Genomic DNA, 21,695 nt, shown 5'->3' on the forward strand with positions numbered 1-21,695 from the left:
TTTTCATACAGCCTTTAGAAAATAATTTTACTTTGAAATTGAAATTAAAAACGTATGCTTTGATAAGCTTAAAATATGTATAATGTTTATTATATCAAACCGGAAATACTCATAAATTATTTAATTAAACGAAAAAACTAGATCATTTTGAAAGGTAATTGAAATTGCATATGTTAAACGATTTATAAAAATAAAATCATTTATGCCCAGTTTACATGCATTGCACTAAGCACATCAATAATTTAAAAAAAATAATAGATTTATGACTTTGAGAAAATGTCTCTGTAATATAGAGTTATACATTATCTTTATTAGTCCCTATATATTTCATCCCTGGTTGCGCCAGTCGACTATTTGTAGTAAAATAACTGATGAACATAAATATAGTACGTATACAATAATTTAATACGGAAAATATATATATATACAACATCAAAAGTGTGTCTTGCGAATTAATTGACGATAAATAGTTCAAAGGGTCGAAACGTTCATACAAGTAGTGGTCATAACTATAATAAATAACGGCGTTCGGTGGCACGCGATCGAATATAAATATTACTGTAGACGGAAGGAGTGTGATCGAGTGGAAGTGGTACGGACGTTTATATACATCCTGTCATAGAAAAACAGAAATACAATTCTTCAGTGAAAGGTTATTTACTTGTGTCTCGTGTTCGGTGTTTGTTCGCGCCGGAAACTATCATAGGCATGTGCCAGTGCGCGTTTTACGTTTAATGGTTCACGGTGTTAGTAGTACTACTACTAGTGTGCACGATACATCATAAGTGTGATAATTTTATAATTAACGGGTAGTTGTTTTCGTTAACGCCGGCATAATAATATTCTATTTAAGTGAGTACACGAACACCACCGCAGCGAACGACATCAATGTTATGGAGGATACACCAGAACGCTCATCGAGAAAATACTAATGAAAGAAAAACAAAAGGTGCAATAATTACAGGTTCGTCGATTAAAATATTAAAATAACTTATTAGCTACACGATATAAGTACCTAATGAATAAAAATATTTAAAATATTGATAGTATTTTTTTTTTTTTTTCATGACATTAATGTATTAGAATTATTATACACACGGTAAAAATGTTTGAAATTACGAGTACCTATATGCACTTAAATACAGGTACACTATTTATACAATGTAGTAAAATCTTAACAGCATAAAAGGGATGAAATAGGTATAATGTATAATATATTTATTTTTTAACTATAAAATAATTATATACCTATAAATGAAGAGAGATTAATTTTATAATACATTTTACTTTTATACACTCTATAAATAATGTGCTGATTTAAAAATTTGAAGTAAATAAGTTAGGTTCCTCGAAAAAACGACCACTGTATTTTCGTATCATTAAAATTACAAGTTCAATGCTTAACAAATAGATATTATTATATAATCTAATAAAAAAAGAAAAATAATTCTAATAATTAGTCGAACATTAACAACAATAACGAAAGACAATTTTAGTTAAAAAAAAAGTATTATCATATTCTCTTATAATTGTTTTACAGTTTAATTAGTTATGTATGTATTGATATTATATATTTTTCCTTACATTATCATTTAACCTTATAACGTGTATAATCTATTATTGCACTTCTAGTATATGGACTATACTTGCAGATTTTTATACATTTTTGAAAGAAAATATTTTAAAATACAAAATATTTTTTTGGTTATGTATGATAATAACTTAAATAGAATTATATTAAATTGCATCATTTTCAAACAAAAGATAATTGTTTTATTTTTCTTTATAAACTTGAAAATACGTTATTAATAATAAGTATAACATTTTGTAGTTATACTTTTGTTTATAACATGATTTCTAAAATAAAATATATAGAGATATTGCAGTTAAATAATAATAATAAAAAAAAACGAACCGATAATTTTTTTTAATTTAATGAAATTGTTCATCTTTAAGCTTGATTCTGAAATGAATAGTTGGAAAAATGAGGAAGTATACATTTTACGACGGTCGCGGATGATGGAACAAACTATTAACAGCTCTAAAAGAGTTCCGCGTTATGCGATTAATCAAAACATAATAAATAATGAACACCTTATTTTAAAGACGATTTTGGTAGCATTTAAATTTTATAACCAATTAAATTTATTGAACGATTTACTTTCTAAGCATTTAAAAAACGTCATCGCATAGATTCGAATGAAAATTGTTTTTATTGCCCATTAAATATCAAAATATTAATAGTACTATTTTATATTACACAATTAATCACATATTAGATTTTAAATTATTATTTTTATCATATTTTTACTGAATTTTTAGTATTTTAACTATTAAAATTTAAAAGTAATTATCTATATTACCTCACTTCACCTAGTTTAAAATAAATCTATCTTTCTATCATTTTCCGATTTGCTTCATTTGGAATTTGTAATACAAACACTATTACAGTGATTAATTTTATGATTTTATTTCCATGTATTAATTCAGAACATATTTTTGATGTAAACATAAAAAAAATTAAAACAGTATCAACTAATGCTTGAAAGCCGCCGTAAATTTAATATTATTTTAAAGATTGGCATTAGTCTTTATGTATTTATAAAAAATATAATATGTCTAGAATAAAGAAAACAAATCATGATCAAATATCACGATTGTTATTATTATAATTGCGTTCATAAGTATTTAACTTTAAGATTTGTTTTTTTTAAATATGTTTATAAAAAAAATTATGTGACATATTTTTACAAATTATAATAGTAATCTAATCTGTAACCAAAACAACCATTGAAATCAACTAAAAACATTCGATTTTCATAAGCCAAAACTGAATTCAAGTGTTAACTACCTTATAGTAATTTACAGGAGTTAAAAAAAAAAAATAAGCCCAAAACTACTTCTAAATCTTAAAAATTTTATTAATATAACTTTTATTAAAAATTGTATTTTAGTTTTTAAGTATATAGAGGATAAAAAAACTAAAGAAACATTCATTTTTATACCCATAACACATATGTCATATACATTATATAGGTACTTAGCACATAAGTTTTGCATTCCAAAATAAGTTTCTTCGTTTTTGTAATCATATCAAATAGATAATTTTCTATATAAGTAACTTAAAATGTATAAATACGTCTTATTATGATACAATAAACCACATAAACAAATTACGGTCAAAATTATTTAGAACATAATAAAGCTTAAAAATGTTAAGGGATAATATTTTTTTTTACAAGAATGTTTTTAAATTACTTTCTTTTTGACTGTACTTAATTTAATTATTAGTCACGATCATTTACAATTATAACTTCGCAAACACATTCCACATCGTTGTTGTATAATATATACTAATAAACATTAACGACAACGAATCATAATTGGCATTAGTATATTTCTCTTAAATACATTGGTCTTTAAATAAAAATGCGTTAAAAAGAAAAATCATAATTACTTATGAATTGGAGTTACATTTCGTTACAGAATTGCTTTCTAACTCAACTCTAGCACCTTTAAATTTATAAATAAAATAATACTATCATTTTGAATACTTGCGCGTCACTAGAGCATATAATAGTACTTATTTTTAGTGGATGTAAATCGAAGTGTAAAAACATTATGAACTGAAGTTTGATATATACACATAGTGCATGTTCTAAATTTTTTCAAATAATATTTTGAAAACACATCTACAAATTGATAATATTTTCTTTCAAAATTAATCATTACAAATTATACAATTTGACATGCTTATTAAATAGCCGTCAATATAGTCAAGGTACAGATATGTCGTCACAAAGGTTTATAAATTCAACAAAAATACTGGTTAAATTAAAAAAATTTCTTATTTCGAAGCATTATATAATAAGTAGATATACATATTTAATATAAACTTAATTATGCCTAACGCGTGCATAAATTCCAAACCAAATCTTTTTTTTTTTTACAAAATAAATTTGTATTAAATTATAAACAATACAAAGTTATAATTTTGTTAAGTAAACTATTATTATGTTATTTCTCTTTTAAATCCGGTTTAGATTTAAAATACATATTCACATAAAAATGCATTCTACATAAATTACCGACAACTATATAAAACTACTTTCATATATAAACTCGTATATTTGTAGTTATATACATCAAGCATAAAACAATAAACTATAAGTCATATGTGTGACAAATAATAGTATATAACTAGTATTTCTCTTAATTATACACAACACATAAATATTTTCTCTAATAATGTTACTTAGTTCATGATTTATCTGAATAAAAAAATATACTATGTATAGGTATAAAAATACTTTATTGTAATAAAATTTAAACAAAATCAACTTTTCTATAATTAATTATTATTTATTATTATATTTTGGTATTTCAATACAATATAATAATAGAATAACTAGAAAATAAAATAATTATTTACATCATAAAAATTACGATTTAAGAATATACAATAATTACATTATCGTATATATTAACTTCCTCCGTCAAAACAAAAATAACTTATTAGTTTCAAAATTCAACAACACGGAAACAATTTTCTAATTAAACCATATTTTGATCGATTTTACACTAAAAATTGTAGTTGCATAATAAAAGACCAAACTTTCTTGGTTATTAATTAGTATGAAAGTAAACAATTTAAATCTTTTATTATAATATTTTAATGAGGCCCAATTAAAATAAAATTGTATACAAAACATTTTCTGGTGTTGAACACAAGGTGGAGAAGTAAAACCACTTTCTATGAGTTAAAACAATAATGATATGTAACTATTTGTGAACAGTTCTAGTTAATTTGTTCTAAATAATTATATTTATTAATACTGGGTAAACAATTTAATCTAATATTTATTGTTAATAGATAAACACAGCACGACAAGTGTCGCGATCATCAGACACTAATTATTATAGATATATTTTTAATCAAGAAAATATGAGACCGATTAACTCAACGGATAAGCACACTGCGATTATCAATAAAAATAATTTATTGACTTAATTTTTTTATCTCACCCTCGGAAGCAACGGCTACTTTACACATTCAAAATCCAAAAGAAAGTTTATATTTATTATTTCCGTTATCATTGTAGTATCGTTGACACGTCATATTAAAAAGAAAATAAATCGTAATTTAAAATATAATAATAATGATTAATAACTAACAAGCTTTTATCATATAACGTAGTAAAAATTAATTAGGTACATTGAATACGTCGGAGGGAAAAGACACGTATATAGTTCTGGTCTTTGAAAGCTAGAGCTAACTAAATGAAAACCGTGCAGAGTTCTTATACGATTGCGCAATAAAACAGTTCTAAATTACATTATATCATAACAGTCGTATATAGACTTGGAGCTCGTGGTCTTCAAATTAAATTGTGACGACTTTTCAAAACGTCTATTCGCACGTTAGTCTGTTCTACTGGATGATATGCCAAGCCTATACTAGACAACATTAGGTTTTAACGACACTGTTATGTTGAGTAATTTTTTTTTCGAATTCCGCGAACATTTTTTCACGTGGAACAAACCTCGACGCGGCACTTCATCTATTTGTTCATGGTATTTGAATCCGTGCTAAATGCGGACTTCCGATTTCAGCACCGTCGTCGCGTTTGTTCTCTAAAGACTTAAGACGCCTTTTATTTTAATTGATGATTAATGCTCGTTTTTGACAGCATTCGGAAATTGAATTAAAATGTAAGAAAAACGAGTATTTTTGCTTTCGATCGGGACCAGTTTCTCGAGGAAATCCGCGGGTGAAAGCGCTGTGAGTAGCTATAGTTACAATATTATATGTAATCCTCCACTATACACACAATTTCAAAAAGAAAAACAACTATAGGTACCCATAACATCTACTCGAACACAATTATATATGCATTAAATCTTTTCACATGCAAGACGGAGGATTTATGTTTTAATTTACTAAACACGCCACCTAAGTAGACGGTGAATCCAAACATGTCGTGTTTATCGCATTGTATATTAAGCAATACCTACACAAGATAATGCGTAGTGGAAAATATTTATATACACTCACACACTGAAAGTACATATTAAATTTGTTATGAATTCGCACGGTTTGTAGAAAAAAAAACATAAATATATACATATAAACACATATTATATGCATATAATAGTGTGTATATTCTCTCATGCCCACATCAAGCCGTACACACATACACATAACACAAGTATATATTTTTTTTAACAATGTCATGAAAGTAATTAGATATACGTCTTGTACACGCATATTTATATTGTTGAGAGAATTACATAAATTACCACACGTCTACACACAAATAAACGGTCGTTGTCTCGCTATTATCGAAAAAAAAAAATAATAGCCTGTGCGTGGTCATCATTTCACTTTTAATAATATCTACAAAAACGGGATTTAGCTTCATGAACATAATAGATATACACGTGATTTGGTACATATAAATATATAATGTATTATAGTAGATAATAGCATACCCACAAATTATGTTAGCAGATATTTCTTATATATACGATTCACCTATATATATTATATATATATGGGTGAAATATTTTGAATTATTTGAACTGATGTTTACCATTTTTAATATTGTCATCCAATAAATTTGCTATAATATAGAAAACAGAATACATTAATTAAGTGCGTGTTATAATCTGGAAACACAAGTAATTTCAATTCAAATTTCATTTAACTTTACGGATCTGATAGGTAATAATTATACAATTACACTAGATAGGTGTTATAAAGAATCTATGATCTATGTTGACCTTTGTACTTTATCATTATGGTAATATTTTCAATATGAAGATTTTTACAGTCATCAAAAATATCGATTGGCAACTGTGCGTAAATTACAAAATAATAAAAATAATCACATACAGATTATGTACAAAAAAATTGATTTTAATAACAAAACAAATAATGAGATAAAATAGAAAGAAAAAATAATTTATCAATAATCTAAAATTCCGCTATTAAGCCGTACACAGTATGTATTAATGCACCAGATATTATTGAAAACCGAAGTGGTATAGCGGGGATATTAATTTATTATGATACAGAATAGGAATAATTAAATTTTTAAAAGAATTATTTTAGGTAAACAATTGTAATGAATTGTATGAACATAAATTATTCTATAGATTAAAATCGCGTTAGTTTTGTAATTCTATATTTAACTTGATAAAACGTATTATGAGCTTAATAAATATGATGTTTTATTTTCATACAATACATTTCTCATATTAAATAACAATAAACATCACGTATCATTTTAAAAAAAAGTAAAAAAACAATAACAATCATTCTGTTATTATTTTCGTAAAATATAATAAATTTTAGTGTTGTGAATGTTTATAAACAAACATAATTTTAAATGTAATATAAAACTTTGAAAGCGAATGTAAATATAAAAATATTAAAAAAGAAAAAACAACAACAGGACAAAAAATACCTAACTATAAAATAAATAACATTCTTGAATCCAGGAAGTCAAAAATTATTTAAAACTAAAATTATTTCTATGCTTATTATGGCCAATCAAGTTAACTACTATAGTTACTAGAATGTGTACAATATGATATAAAATGAGTTTAAATTTTAAATAATTCTAAGTTACGCACTGCTAAAAACAAATTTAATATTTCAGAATTCTAAAATGTATTTTATATAACGTGATAAAGGGGGCATTTGAGAAATGACTCATTAAATCATAAATACATTTTCTTAAAAAAATGGATAATTGACTGGTGATTTTAATGTAAGTCATGATGTTATTTTTTAGTTTTTTACGAACAAATACTCTTTGTATTTTTTTTTTTTTTTTTTTTAGAGGATTATTAAGATTACGTCTTATGGATTTATAGTAGTATAAATAATGTCAATATTTGTTATTCAAATAATTTTTTTATAACCTATATACAATTATAGTTATGAAAAGTGAATTTTATTGAATTGATATAATATTATATAATGATATAAAACATAAAATACCTAAACAAATTTAAATAAGCATTTCAAAAAAACAAATCTTTAGTATTATCATGAAAATGTAGAACAATAAAATAGGTATAAGTCTTAAAAATTATAGACAATAGTAACATTTCAACATGAGAATATCTTAAAATGTTACACGGCTCTATTTACACATCATATGTTGTAAGACATTTATTTTCAATACTTAAGTATAAAATTATAATAACACGGGAATTATTGCACTTCAAAAAACAATATTCGCATGATATTTAAGTAGATGAAATAGTACAAAATTTAACCGTGCATATTGTATGAAATCTACAGGTTAGGTTGTTATAAATATAAGTTTTTGGTTGTAAATTATAATAGGTATCTTATATAAAATCTCATTCATTTGGAAAATGTTAAATATAGATTTTATAAAGAACCTTTAGTTTGAAACCAATAATTTAAATCTAATAACAAATATCAATGAGAATCAAACATTTACTTTACAAAAATGAAGACAGTTTTATGACTTTGTACTCGATTTTCAAAATTAATTATCTAACGTAACCATAATTAGTTTAATTAATGAAATACAGCTTGAACATAAAATAATGAAATGGTTTAATTAAAAACGTAATATAATTACAATGTATTAATATTTAATAATACTATACTTTACGTTAACTGAATTTTTAAAACTATTTTAAACATAAATATTAAAAACACAATGCTCCAATTAATACGCAAATATTTAAAAGTAGCTTACGATAAAAAAAAAAATAACACACGAAGCGTATAATTTATAAATCTTATTGTTATTATTGCAGTTGATTTTACTGGTATATTATAGGTACATTCAATAGTATTCAACTACAATATAAGTACAAGTTGGAAATTATGAGCTATTATTATGATTATTTACCTCGAGGCTTTATAATAAATCATTTATTTTTTGAAACTATTATATTATGTGAGTGCATTTCGTTAGATTTTTGATAACAATCGACTGTTTATCTAATCACTCGCTACTACATATTTGAGAACAAATGCATTTTTATTGTAATACTATACACTAAGGGCAATAATTCTGGTTTCACCGCTACAAAAATAAATAGATAAAAAATAAAATATAACTAAAAAAAAGAGAGCGAGGTCCGACACGTCGTGAAGTCCACTGCACGACCTATGCCCTATGTTATTTTCTGGTCTAAAATAGAGACTTTTTAATTTCTCAATACGAAAAACCTTCTAGAATTCAATTTCGATTTGATCACTATATACTATATACATAGAATCCAACTAGGCGGAATTTAGAAAGGTGCTAATTTTATATAATTAAGGGGGTTCGTTATTTGCGCACTAATAAGCTTATTTCTTTGATCACGCTTCGGCTGAGAAAAATATGATTGCACAATTATTATCAAGTTCACGTGTCTAATAAATCACTCGAGTTCGCTTCCTAGTTACGAATATCATAACTGTAAGAATATATATGTATAGAAGTATAAAATTGACATTTTCGAGATGCCATTATTTGGCTTTCTCTCAGATACTAGTTTATTCCAATATAAAGTTAAAAATTCAGTCATATTAGTAAACAACGTATATATCAAAAATGAAATAAAAATTATGCGTAATATTATTACTATTCTCCATTCTTATTCGTCACGTTATATCATGATTTGAATATTATATTTTCTATGTTGATTGTTGGCAATGAGTGGATTTCGCATAAACAAAATATATAATACGATACTTTCTATGAGTATGCATTAAAATTAAGTATGCGTAGTATTATAAACAATGTTACTGGAAAGCTAATTCGTTCACACGAAAAACTGTTATTCAATTTAAATTAATATATTCTAAGTAAGCATCATAGGTACACTATAATATTTGAAGGTAGATTAAAGAAAACTAGGTTTTCGGTAATTTATTCAAATAATTGTATTTATATGCATAAATGAGTGTAATTAATTTAATTTAAAAAAGAACTAAGAAGTTACTTTGCAATACAGTAGGTGTATATACTGTTGAGTACTTATACATCATTATTGAGGAGGTCAGTGTCATGGATATTTTGTTAAATTTAATGATAAATTATTGTATAGGATAAAAAATCTATTCTGAGTAGAATTTTCAGCTTTTATATTAGTAAAATAATTCACAACCTTGATGATTTTTGTCAAAATTCGAAAATTAAATATTCATAAAAAAATAATTTGGCCTTGTACTAAACTTTTTTCTTGTAATAATCTTTTATGAGAAACCTTCTATTATATTTTTAAATAAAACATAAATTTAAAAAAGAAGAGCAAGTGGGTACTGCTTTGCTGTATATTAGATATCGAATGGGTCACTTCAATAGATCTGTTAAATTTGAATTCAATGATATATCATTGTATACGAAAAACAATTCTGAACAAAAACGATTTGTCAGCTTGTATTACTAATTATATTTTATGATATGTTTTTTAATATAATAGCTATTAAAATCATTTATTTTATTTTTAATATTACGGTAAGTTGATATAATTTTTTCCAAAAACTGTAATTATTATTAGCGATTAATTTTTTTACCATATTATATTAACTTATATAAATTAAAATCTAATAAGTTCTTTCTGTAAATACTGTAAAACAGTAAAAAATTTTATTGGGTATAGTAAAATTCATAGTAACATAATATAATATGTAAAAGTTTAAGTCCCCGCGAATGTTTATAAATTATAACAAAACAATTAACAATGTTACTAATTTTTTCCATAATTTTATTACAAGAAGAACTTTTAATTTTGATCTCTCTAAAGTTACAAACTAGATTTAATTTAATTTGCAATCTTAAACCAACCTCAAAATAAAAAATAGAAACATTTTATCGACAACTTATCGTGTACTCACACACTAAAAAAAAATACACACATAATTGTAAAATTAATACAATCATTGCTTACTCATAATCTAGAATAATACATTTTAAGTCACAATAATTTGTAAATGTTCGTTATTCAAAATTTAAAATTCAAATGTATATAAATAAAATTGTGACCCTATACCTACGTAATTATTTATGATAGTTTTTAATTTTTATGTAAAAAAATCCGTGGAGAATCTTGTAATATTTTTAAACTTTTTTAACTTACAAACAAGTTTTATTATGCATATTAAATCAAATAAAAACTAAAATAGTCAATATTCAAAATATCTATAAAAAACTCAAAAAGAGCTCAAAATACTCTTAATGTTTCACTTTGTCTAAAAATTGATATCACAAATTATTTAGTGACAATTTTAAGTCTAAGATAATTAATTTTTGAATTACAACAAAAGTGATTTCATAAAAAACAACCGATTTTAACTTTTATATATTTTTTCCCTCAATTAATGTGCATAGAAACTGAGAAATTTAAATTTTTAAAATAATTAATCAACTTTAAAAAATTCAGATACAAAAAATAATGTAATTTAAAAACACACATCATTGTGAAACAAATGCATTAATTATCATACAATTAATATTTAAACTAACTTAGAGGACCACTTAGATAATAATAATTTATAACCGTAAAAATTGTATTGCAATATTATTGTAATAATAATTTGAACAAAAAAGTTCAAAAATAAATTTAAAATAGTAACATTTAGTCATGAACCATGGTAATTCAAAATCTCAGTAATATCCAAAAAAATTACAACACGTTAAAAAAAATATTACGTTAGCTTAGATTCAATAAGATTCAACCACAGATATTTAATATAATCTTGACGAATTTAGTTTATTTCATATATTATATATTATATTGTTAATGAACTTGTTTCAAACTGCCTTAACGCATCTTTATTGAAATTTACATTTCATGTGAAATAAATACATAAATAAATTAAATTTAAAATAACTCAAAATAACAACTGATATTTGTGTTGTCAATCATGTTATTGATAGAATAATGCATTTTAATTTTTAATCTATTACAAGTATATTTTAATTATGATTATTTTAGCGTTTCTTATAGCTATTGATAAAATAAGTTCAGAGCTGATTCTTGATGTAAAAGCAATAATTTTTTAAGTCATTTTTTTATCAAGTATATCAAGTTTAAATATAATACATATTTTGTCATTTTTGCTTTGTATCATGATAATTAAATGCATACCTATATTTCCAGGCTCTAAACTAGTTACTTTTAAACTTTAAAATGCCTTCTTCTGAAGTCGCTCAACGTCCAACTTTTCCTTCTTTAAAACAAATTAATGATAGTTTAAATCTAGTTCTTAAAGAAAATAATTCTAAAAAACCTCAATAAGTAGTAGTAATTTATTAAATGGGTTAAACATTTCGAAGAAGATGTTTAAATGACGAGGAAAGTAGTTTTAAATGCGACGATTAATACTAATCCAGTTAGGATCCGGTTCTCCAGCTCTTGTTTTATCATCGTGACTCTGTTGTATTTAGTTTAATGAAATGAATGATACTCTTGCTTTCTCTAAGGTGTACTAGTGTACTTGAGTACACGAAATATTACGATTAAATAGACGTTGTTCATAAAAATAATAGAAATAATTTCGTAATACAAGAAAACTTCGTAACTCATTTATACAATGTACTTATTATTATCACTAGTATTTTCTAGATAGTTCAAAAGTCCCATTTTATAATGTATAATATTCTCTGAACTATTATGTGCATTCTACGCCCAAAGTTTTAACTCCAAAATAAAAAAGGTGAGCAATATTTCCGAAAGTATCCAGTCTAGATTGAAGATTATACAAAATTATAAATACGTTTATAGGAAAAATAATAATTTTTTTTATTTGTACACATTGTATTTATTTTCAGAAATTTTATTTTTAGACTATTATGGACAATTTACCGCTTGTCGATAAATAAAATATACCAATAAAAATATTCCGTAGAAGTTTATTTTTATTAATACCTTTAAAAAAGAACAAAAATTACTAAATAATTACAAAAATCAAATTTTTGATAATGACATATTTAAAATATTAAAAAAATAACTATTTAGCAAATTTTTTAACTTTTATAATTTTAAAGTGCACATTTTTGATATTTTGCTTGTTTTCGATGTTTAATTACATGCATATTTAATAATTATTTGATGCATCCTATTCACAGCGCTAATTATAATCATTAATTTACAAAATAGTTGTCTAAATAATCGTAAATTTTATTTCTAAAATTTAAGCTTTCCAAAATAAATTTAAAAATCCAATAAAACTCGCACGTTGTTAAAAGTAAAATTAAGGACTATAAATTTAAATTATACGTTTATACATAAGGGATTCATTATACAAAATAAAATATTAAACATCTAACAAGGTTTAATAGTGTGATTTTTATTGGTAAAGTTTAAGTTATAAAAATCTGAAGCTAATTCTTGCATTAATTGGATAAAGATGAAAAAATAATAATAGGTATCAATAAATATTTTAAAATAAATTACGTGGCTTGGCTGCTACCAGTCACGGAATGCGACTGGAAGTAACGGCCACAGCTACTAGCTCTTGGATAGGTGACCGATCGGGTTCACGGTGATTAAAAACCTTACCACACATACAAATGTTTACTATTTAACCGTAACAATCGTAAAAAAACAACCTACAATAACCAACCTTATCCCTATCTACAGTTCATAACCCCTACAACAGCCAATGTCCCTAGTCGCCGGGCTTAAATTCAATAAAAAAATAAATAAATTATGATGGTATAACAAACCGAACATTATGAATTTGCAGGCATAACGGCAAATACACTTTATGAAACAATTCCTTATAAAAATTAAATATTATGGGTACTTAACATTAATAAAAATTTTAATTTATTTCTACGATTTTTAAATAAAAATACGAAATTTAAAGTTAAGCAACTTATAAAAATTAAAATATTATGTATTTAAAAAAATAAATATAATATTATTACTTAATTAAATCCTATTAGTTGACATAAAAACTTTAAACACTTGTTAATTTGATAAAATTGATAATTCTATGTTACATATATTTTATTGCAAGATCAGATATTTCTATATTTTTAACAGAAACTAATGATAGTTAAAACTTATAAATTAAAATCTTATATTATACCCAAAAAATTGTAGTATCACTAGATTTAATTCCTTAAAATTATCCAATTATTGTAATTCCTCCCAAAAATTTACCTTGTTGTTTTTCAATCTTACAGATCGTACAATTTTTTTATTTATTCGATTAAGTATTTAATAATAATAATAAAAGTAGTGTAATAAATAAAATTTTACAAAAATCAATGACCAACAAGAGCTATTTTTCGTTCATGTTTTATATATTATAAGTATTTGATTTTATAATTTAATTTATTGAATCGTAAAACAATCATTTCATTTCAACGGATCATCTTCCTAAGAAGCCTACTCACTTTTATTTTTATATTATTATTTATTTAATGACAATTGTATTAAACTTGTAACATACAGCCTCAATAAAACATTATTTTAAACAAAATACATATTAAACCTGTAATGCACTTATAATTATATATGTAAATTATTGAAAAAAAATATAGTATTTTAATATTAGAATTGTACATAAATTCAATTAGTAGCTAAATCAAATGTTTAAAATGTTAACTCATACTTCAAAGGTATCTTAGAAAATAAAACAAAGATAATGCTCTGCTAAAATATATTCCCTTACTATTTATATACATTTACAAAAAATGTAGTAAAAGGTTTCAAAGAAAATAATTCTTGATATTTTAATTTATCAATAAAGACGGTAAAAAATTAAGATACTACCTATATTATATTAAATATTTATGTTGGATTTTACTCATCCATCGTTTTATTTATGATATTACCATTTTTCTACTACAGTTAATAAACTAAATATCGATAATATTACTATCATTGTATTAATGATAATAGTAATCATATTATTTTACATCAGATGTATTGGATAATGTAATACGTATTTGAATGTAACGTAATATGTCGGTACCATATTACGTATTTCATGTTTTATTATAAAAATTATTTTTGTCCCTACGCCGTATACCAGTGTAAAAAATAGGCATATTAAATTATACTATTATATACGTAACATATATGCATGCGACAAATGAATAATAATTGAGACTGCCAAATTGTAACGTATTGAAGAAATGACACACAATCACTGAGATTTTAATTTAAACACGAAAAACTTTCTACAGGATGTTTTGTTTGACGATTTGGCATATTATTGATACGCGTTTATAGTGCCAATAGTTCGTTTTATTTTTACATATTATTTTACCCTTTCGCCAAAAATATTCTGTATCAACGTCAAGATCAAAACGCTTAGTTACATATTAAATAGATATTTGCTACATACTACGTATAGGTATCTATATGTAGATATACATGTAATATGTAGCATAGACATTATTACTTAATAACCTATAATTTATTAATTCATTCGTAATATTATAAAAGGTGTTTTTTTGTTATCAATGACAAAAAAAAAAGAACAAAATACAAAACAATAGCCCCGTTTAATCACAATTATACGAATTGGACCATTTCCTGGTGCAAGCGTTGTATTCATTTTTGTATCTACTTCTAAATACCAACTCACAATTACTTTCTCTTTCTGCACTGTTTTTACTATCCATTGTATTTTAATTTTACAACTGGATTATCTCCCTATCACGTGTGATCTAGAGTTTTTTTATTCTTAAATTGTTTTATTTCATTTCGACCGTAACATTCATAAGTAAAGTATTCATTATGTAACAAATTGCATGTGTACACGCTTCAACAGTGAAAATTATTGTCTTCGCGAAGTGTTTAATCTATTATTATGACAATGATAGACAAAACGTTTAAAAAACATCAAAAATCGTATTATTTTAGGTAATTTCAACCAAAAAATTTAAAAGTAGGTAGTATCTACATAACCCGTATAAATTAAATACGTACAGAATGTTTTTATATGTGATTTATGTTTGAAAGGGAGGGTAAATAAAAGTACCTATATAAAACTATTTGAAATTCTTAATACAACCCTATCGACTCTCCTGGTTTATAAGTAAGAGCCTACAAAATAACTTTCAAAAATTGTCAAACAGTTTTAAGGTCCATAAATTGATTTAATTTATAATTATTTATAATTTTCGATAAAAAACAAATTAAATAGTTAGTTGTATACTTGCATCGAAGCGTGAAAAGGATTTTCTTCATTTTTTTATTTTATTCATTTATTACTATATTATTATAATTAAGTATAATATTCAAATTTACTTACATATTTAGTATGCTACCAAATACAAGTACTAACAGGGCCGGACTAAACAGGCGGGTTACCGGGAGTTTCCTGGTGAGCTATATGTACTCGTAAAACTTTTTTTTTTTAGGTTTATCAGTTAAGGCTTATTCTGTCAACAGACATAGACGGATTTTTTAATGCAATTATGTTAGAAAACTGTCCAGTAGCGACTCATGAGTCAAGATCATTTGGAATCATTTATGCTTATGTCAACTGAATCTGATATTTTGGTGGTGTTGGATAATTAAATTATAATCGACACAACTTTAAAAATAAGCTCAAACCTTAACAAATTTCTTAATATGTATTAATGTGTATTCTGGAGTCTAAACATATATGTTTTAAGTAAAAATGATAATAAATCTTTGTACTAATCAATTTTAAGTGTTCAAATTCTCAAAATAATATATTATCATTTTGTATGGAAATATATGTTTTTAAGGTTGTTTTTATAGGTTTTCCTAAGTGGGCCGATTTTTTTGATTTTTCGGTAGAAATGTTTTACCTAGTCCGGCTTCACCAACTAAATATTTATTAAAAAATATACATAGCAATAATCATTAAAAACTTCGGTATTAAAATATGACTTTAAGAACCTTACTTTACAAAAAAAGTTTAAACTTTGTAAAACCCCGCTATTTTAATTATAACGAGAAATTTTAAAACTCCGTGTATGTTGATATGTAATATTATTGTAATCTGTAATTCACTCGTTATCAAGTACTAATTATGTGATCCATATATAAATAATAAATATATTATATATATATATAATTTATATGCGTATAACTTATAAGTATTTTTATTGAATGCGATACATAGTTGATAATAGATTATAAATCCAAAAATACTACCTAACGATGACTTAAATATAAATACACTACAAATAATTTAGAAAAATTATTACATAATTGTCCATAATTTTAATTTAAGTTCATAAATAAAAATTATAAATAATATATATATATCAATATAAGTATATGTATGTGGCATCATAATAACAGTGCATCGATATTTTTTTAACGCTCTCAATAAAAAAAAAAGACAAAAGTTCAAAAAGGAATTATAACTATTATTGTTTAGAATGTCGAGTGAAATTATTAATCGTTAAAATTTTCTACTGACAAATGAAAATAAGAAAAACACACAATGATTGAGATAACATTATAGTTTTTAAGGATAATAGACATTTTTCAGTTTTCAATCCGATTCTAATCCACCGTGAAAACTATAATCATAACAATAATATACTATATACACACAATCGTAAATACTCTACAACTACTTTAATAGATGCTATAAAGATGATCATACAGAGATTAGTTTCACTTCTTCATATCATATTCTTGAAGACTAATTGCGGAGAACTAGAAGTTAATTTTACAAAATTAGTAGTGTATGATTTTTGCGAAATTGACATAAATACCCAACGCCTAATGATTACAGAAAAACCGCAAAAACTTCTTCATTTTTAACAATTCATTTTTTTATAATATTATTTCGATTCGATAAAATTCAGTGTACCGTGAACCTTAAACATGTCTCGCGTGGTAAACACACGATGACAATGAACTAACATTGAGTAGCTAGATGAGTTTCATTTTATTTGATTTTCGAATGCACACGATTTAGACAGAGAAAGTATTTTTTCAAGTTCGCAATTATTATTCAACTGACCATCAATCATTTTTGTAAGTTATTTGACGTATAGTTACTAGAGCATACTGAAATTTTAATTTAAAAATCATTAAATAATTGAAACCATACTATAGTAGTTGTTGATGAATTGATAGTATATACTACATATTCATACACATAAAATACCTGTAGATTGAATGACAATAAAATATTATTTATTATTGATCATCAATTAAAATTATTTCGATTTTACTAAAAACTAATATTTAAAAAAAATCACCCATTACAAATAGTTTAGGTACACCTAAATAATTTATAGCGAATACAATATACATATACGTCAAACGGATCATGTTAAATTAATTAAAATTATGGGAATACTAAATACTTATATTATCGCAATACATCTAATATATACATTTTTTTTTTTTCAGAAAAATGAAGAATGTTGTTTGGATTTTTTTAATATACACTTTAGTATTCAATCTATTCACGATTACTTATTGTATTAAAAATAAAGGAGAATTAAATGTTAACCTGAAGTTGTCCAACTCTTCTACTCACGGAACATCTGATGTAAGTATCCTTCCCATTATAAATTAAAATACGAAACGTGATTTTAGAGATGTATTATACTTTATTTTAGAACCATGAACTTGATGCCGAACAGATAAATAACGATAACGATGATTTCGAACTTGAAGACAATATTGATGAAGCTCCATCGGAAATTGTTGAAAGTCAAGTGCCATTTCCGACAAATAAACCTTCTGAAATTGAATCTGAAGTCTTAGTAAGAAAGCCTAGGCGTAAAAGACGTCGTCGGCGCAAACGTCCAAGGACATCGACGCACAATTATGAGGAAAACATAAATCATCCTATAGGGTGGAATCAGGAACCACCAGAACTAGATTATGCAGACGGATATATTCGTCGACGACCAATGAAAAGACGAAGACGACCTTTACAGAGAAGGCCATTAATTGAAGGGGGTGGCATCGCAGAAGAAGAAAATATTTTACCACGAAGAAAACTTATCCGCAGGCCAGCTGATTCTGGTAATAAAATGACCAGTGAAGATGTAAAACGATGGGAACCAACAACCTCAACCGAAGAAGTAAAATGGAAAATAACGACATCAGAAACCACAAATACTATTTCAACAGTAACGCCTAAATCTACTACTATTACAACCACAACGACTAATACTCCGAAAACATCTACAATTTCACCAACGTTATCAACATACAAATTAACTGACGATAACAGCAACATTAACCATAGAGATGTAGGAATATTAAAAAAATCAAATTCATCACGTGCCGACATAATAGTATTGCATAAAAGGCCAATAAATAGTAACTTGCCGCCAACGTCTGCAGTAATAAGACGTCGTTTGAAACCACAAAATACGACTATGGAAGAAGTAACAGTAATTAAACCAAAAATTACAGTTGTAAAAGAAGATTTACCTTTATCATTACTTCCCCCAGACTTCAAAATGACAGAAAACGCACCACCTAACGAATCTAAAAATAACACGGATGATTATCAATTCAACGACGAAGCATTAACAAAAATGATGAAAGAACAGCCGAATAATAACAACGACGAATTCAAATTCAAATCTGACAGCATACCTAAAGTCAAAGACGAAATTTTAAGTTTATTAAAAACTAAAACTGGATCATCGTTATTATCAAATATACTGAATCTTAGAAACATGTCTTTAGAAGAACTTTTACAACACAGAGAACGAGGATCAAGTCAACGGCATCAAGAATTTATAGACGCAAAAGAAGAATCGATAGACATAAGTGCCGATGAACCAATAGTAACAGAAAATGCTAAAAATTTCACTAACTATTTAATAGAAACAAAACTTTTAGCACAAAAAAACAAAGTTACATTACAAACGGGAGAATTAAATGACTTGAAACAAACTAAAGATAAAAACAAAGAGTTAACAACCCAAATATCGACAATATCTACAAATTTAGATGAAAAAAATGACAATCAATACAAGTATACAACTAAAGAACCAACAACAAAGTTTGCATTAGAGAAACAAACTGATGATATTAAATCACCAATTCAAATTGGCGAAAAAACGCTTGATCATGAAGTCAACAACTTTTCTAAACCACCGATAAACATTGAGCATTTAAATAATTTAAAAATGGAACAAGAAGCCGAAACTGGTAAAATTCAATTGAATACGATTTTCGATGAAAAAAAAGTATTTAGTTTTCCAACAACGACTACATATACAACAACAGATGTTAAATACCAAGATAATGAAGCAACTTCGTTTGCTTCAAAAACTCCAAAAACTCGAATCGTTTTAGAAACATCTGAAAGAGAACCACGTCTTTTTGATAGCTTACCAGATTTTTCTATAAAAACTACCCAACGACCACTTATAACACCCACTATTCCTTCACAGGTATTATTTATTCAAGACACAAATCATTTAGACAAATATCAGAGTTATTCAGAAAAAAATAAAGATATAGATGAGGAAAATAATTTGGTTTACCGTCGTTTTGAAATGAGAAAATTGCCAGTAGCTGTTAAATCAGCTATCATAGCTAGTGCTGCAATATTGGCAGTAGCAATCCTAGGCTTTTTTGTGTTGCTTATATCATGTAGAATAAGGCAGAAAAAACGAATTATCCGAAAAAAATCTGTGTTTTGTCAACATAATCTACACCATGACCCAGATCTTAGGTCTAGCGCTCGTAGTACAAGTCCTGTCATGGATAAACATTGCCACGATCAATACTATGATGGATATGGAGGACGTATCGATGCTCACACAACAGCTAATCGTCAATATTACTTATGGAGAACACTGAGGAAAACATTCCGATATGACTGATCAGTGTAACAGTTGTTCAATATTTGTATCTTGGACAAAATTTAAATTATTTTTTTTATTGTTAAATTTATACTTTTGAAACACATGTGAAATTTAAAATAAATAATACATTATTTCGTTTTTAATCGATAAAAATAATCTTATTATTTATTATAAGATAAAATAATTGGTTTGTGTACCATTTTAATCTATGTATTGTAAACTGAAACTAAACATATTATCGTTACCCATACAAGTACTGAATAAGTAACGCTAATAATACATGGTACATTAAGTAAACATACTAAAATTATATATGTATGGAACAAAAATTATATATTACAACACATGAATAAAAGTTTTACTATAAAATTGACAACTTATTAAATATAGAGATCTTAAATTTTGATTCAAGCTTTTAGATAATATTTAATATATTTATGGATTAAAAATAATGAAATTATAAAAAGAGTTTTATATCACAGAATAAATTATTAAGTAGTATAACAACTCTATCAAATTAATGTACTACTAAAGTCCCACTGTATTACTACTTAATTCTACATTTATTGTTATTTATTACCATTAACATAAAGCAATAATTTTTAATGTAAGATATTAGCAACTAGTACTCAGGTAATTTGTAAACATAGAAAAAAAATCCCCATAATAATGATAGTGATAAATAGTATCTACGAATATCAAAAGAACTGTAAAAATTCTTTAGATTGCATAGAAAAATACTTTCAAAAAAACACAAAAATAGATAGATTAGAGTCCAATGTTCAATAAATCACATAACAGTCTAACTGAGGAGAATTGTATTCTTCAATATTTATAAGACAATAAGTTCAAATATTAATATAAAAAGTATTTCAACCAAATTATATTAATAAGAGTATTCATAATATTTCTCTT

General features: G+C 25.1%; 2 protein-coding genes across 3 annotated transcripts in view; one reads left to right on the plus strand and one right to left on the minus strand.

Moving 5' to 3' along the window:
• Window positions 1–21,695, minus strand: part of LOC112598401 (histone-lysine N-methyltransferase setd3) — a 34,315-nt gene that overhangs the window by 9,984 nt on the left and 2,636 nt on the right. The window lies entirely within an intron of this gene.
• On the plus strand, window positions 653–20,881 carry LOC112598400 (cell wall protein DAN4-like). The gene is made up of 3 exons (XM_025344837.1): window positions 653–964; window positions 18,352–18,493; window positions 18,564–20,881. The coding sequence occupies exons 2-3, from the start codon at window positions 18,356–18,358 to the stop codon at window positions 20,796–20,798; spliced, it is 2,373 nt and encodes a 790-aa protein (XP_025200622.1). The 5' UTR covers window positions 653–964; window positions 18,352–18,355; the 3' UTR covers window positions 20,799–20,881.

Source organism: Melanaphis sacchari, unplaced genomic scaffold (assembly GCF_002803265.2).
Source record: "Melanaphis sacchari strain LSU unplaced genomic scaffold, SCAv2.0 Contig48_pilon_pilon, whole genome shotgun sequence".
NCBI classification, from domain to species: Eukaryota; Metazoa; Arthropoda; class Insecta; order Hemiptera; family Aphididae; genus Melanaphis; species Melanaphis sacchari.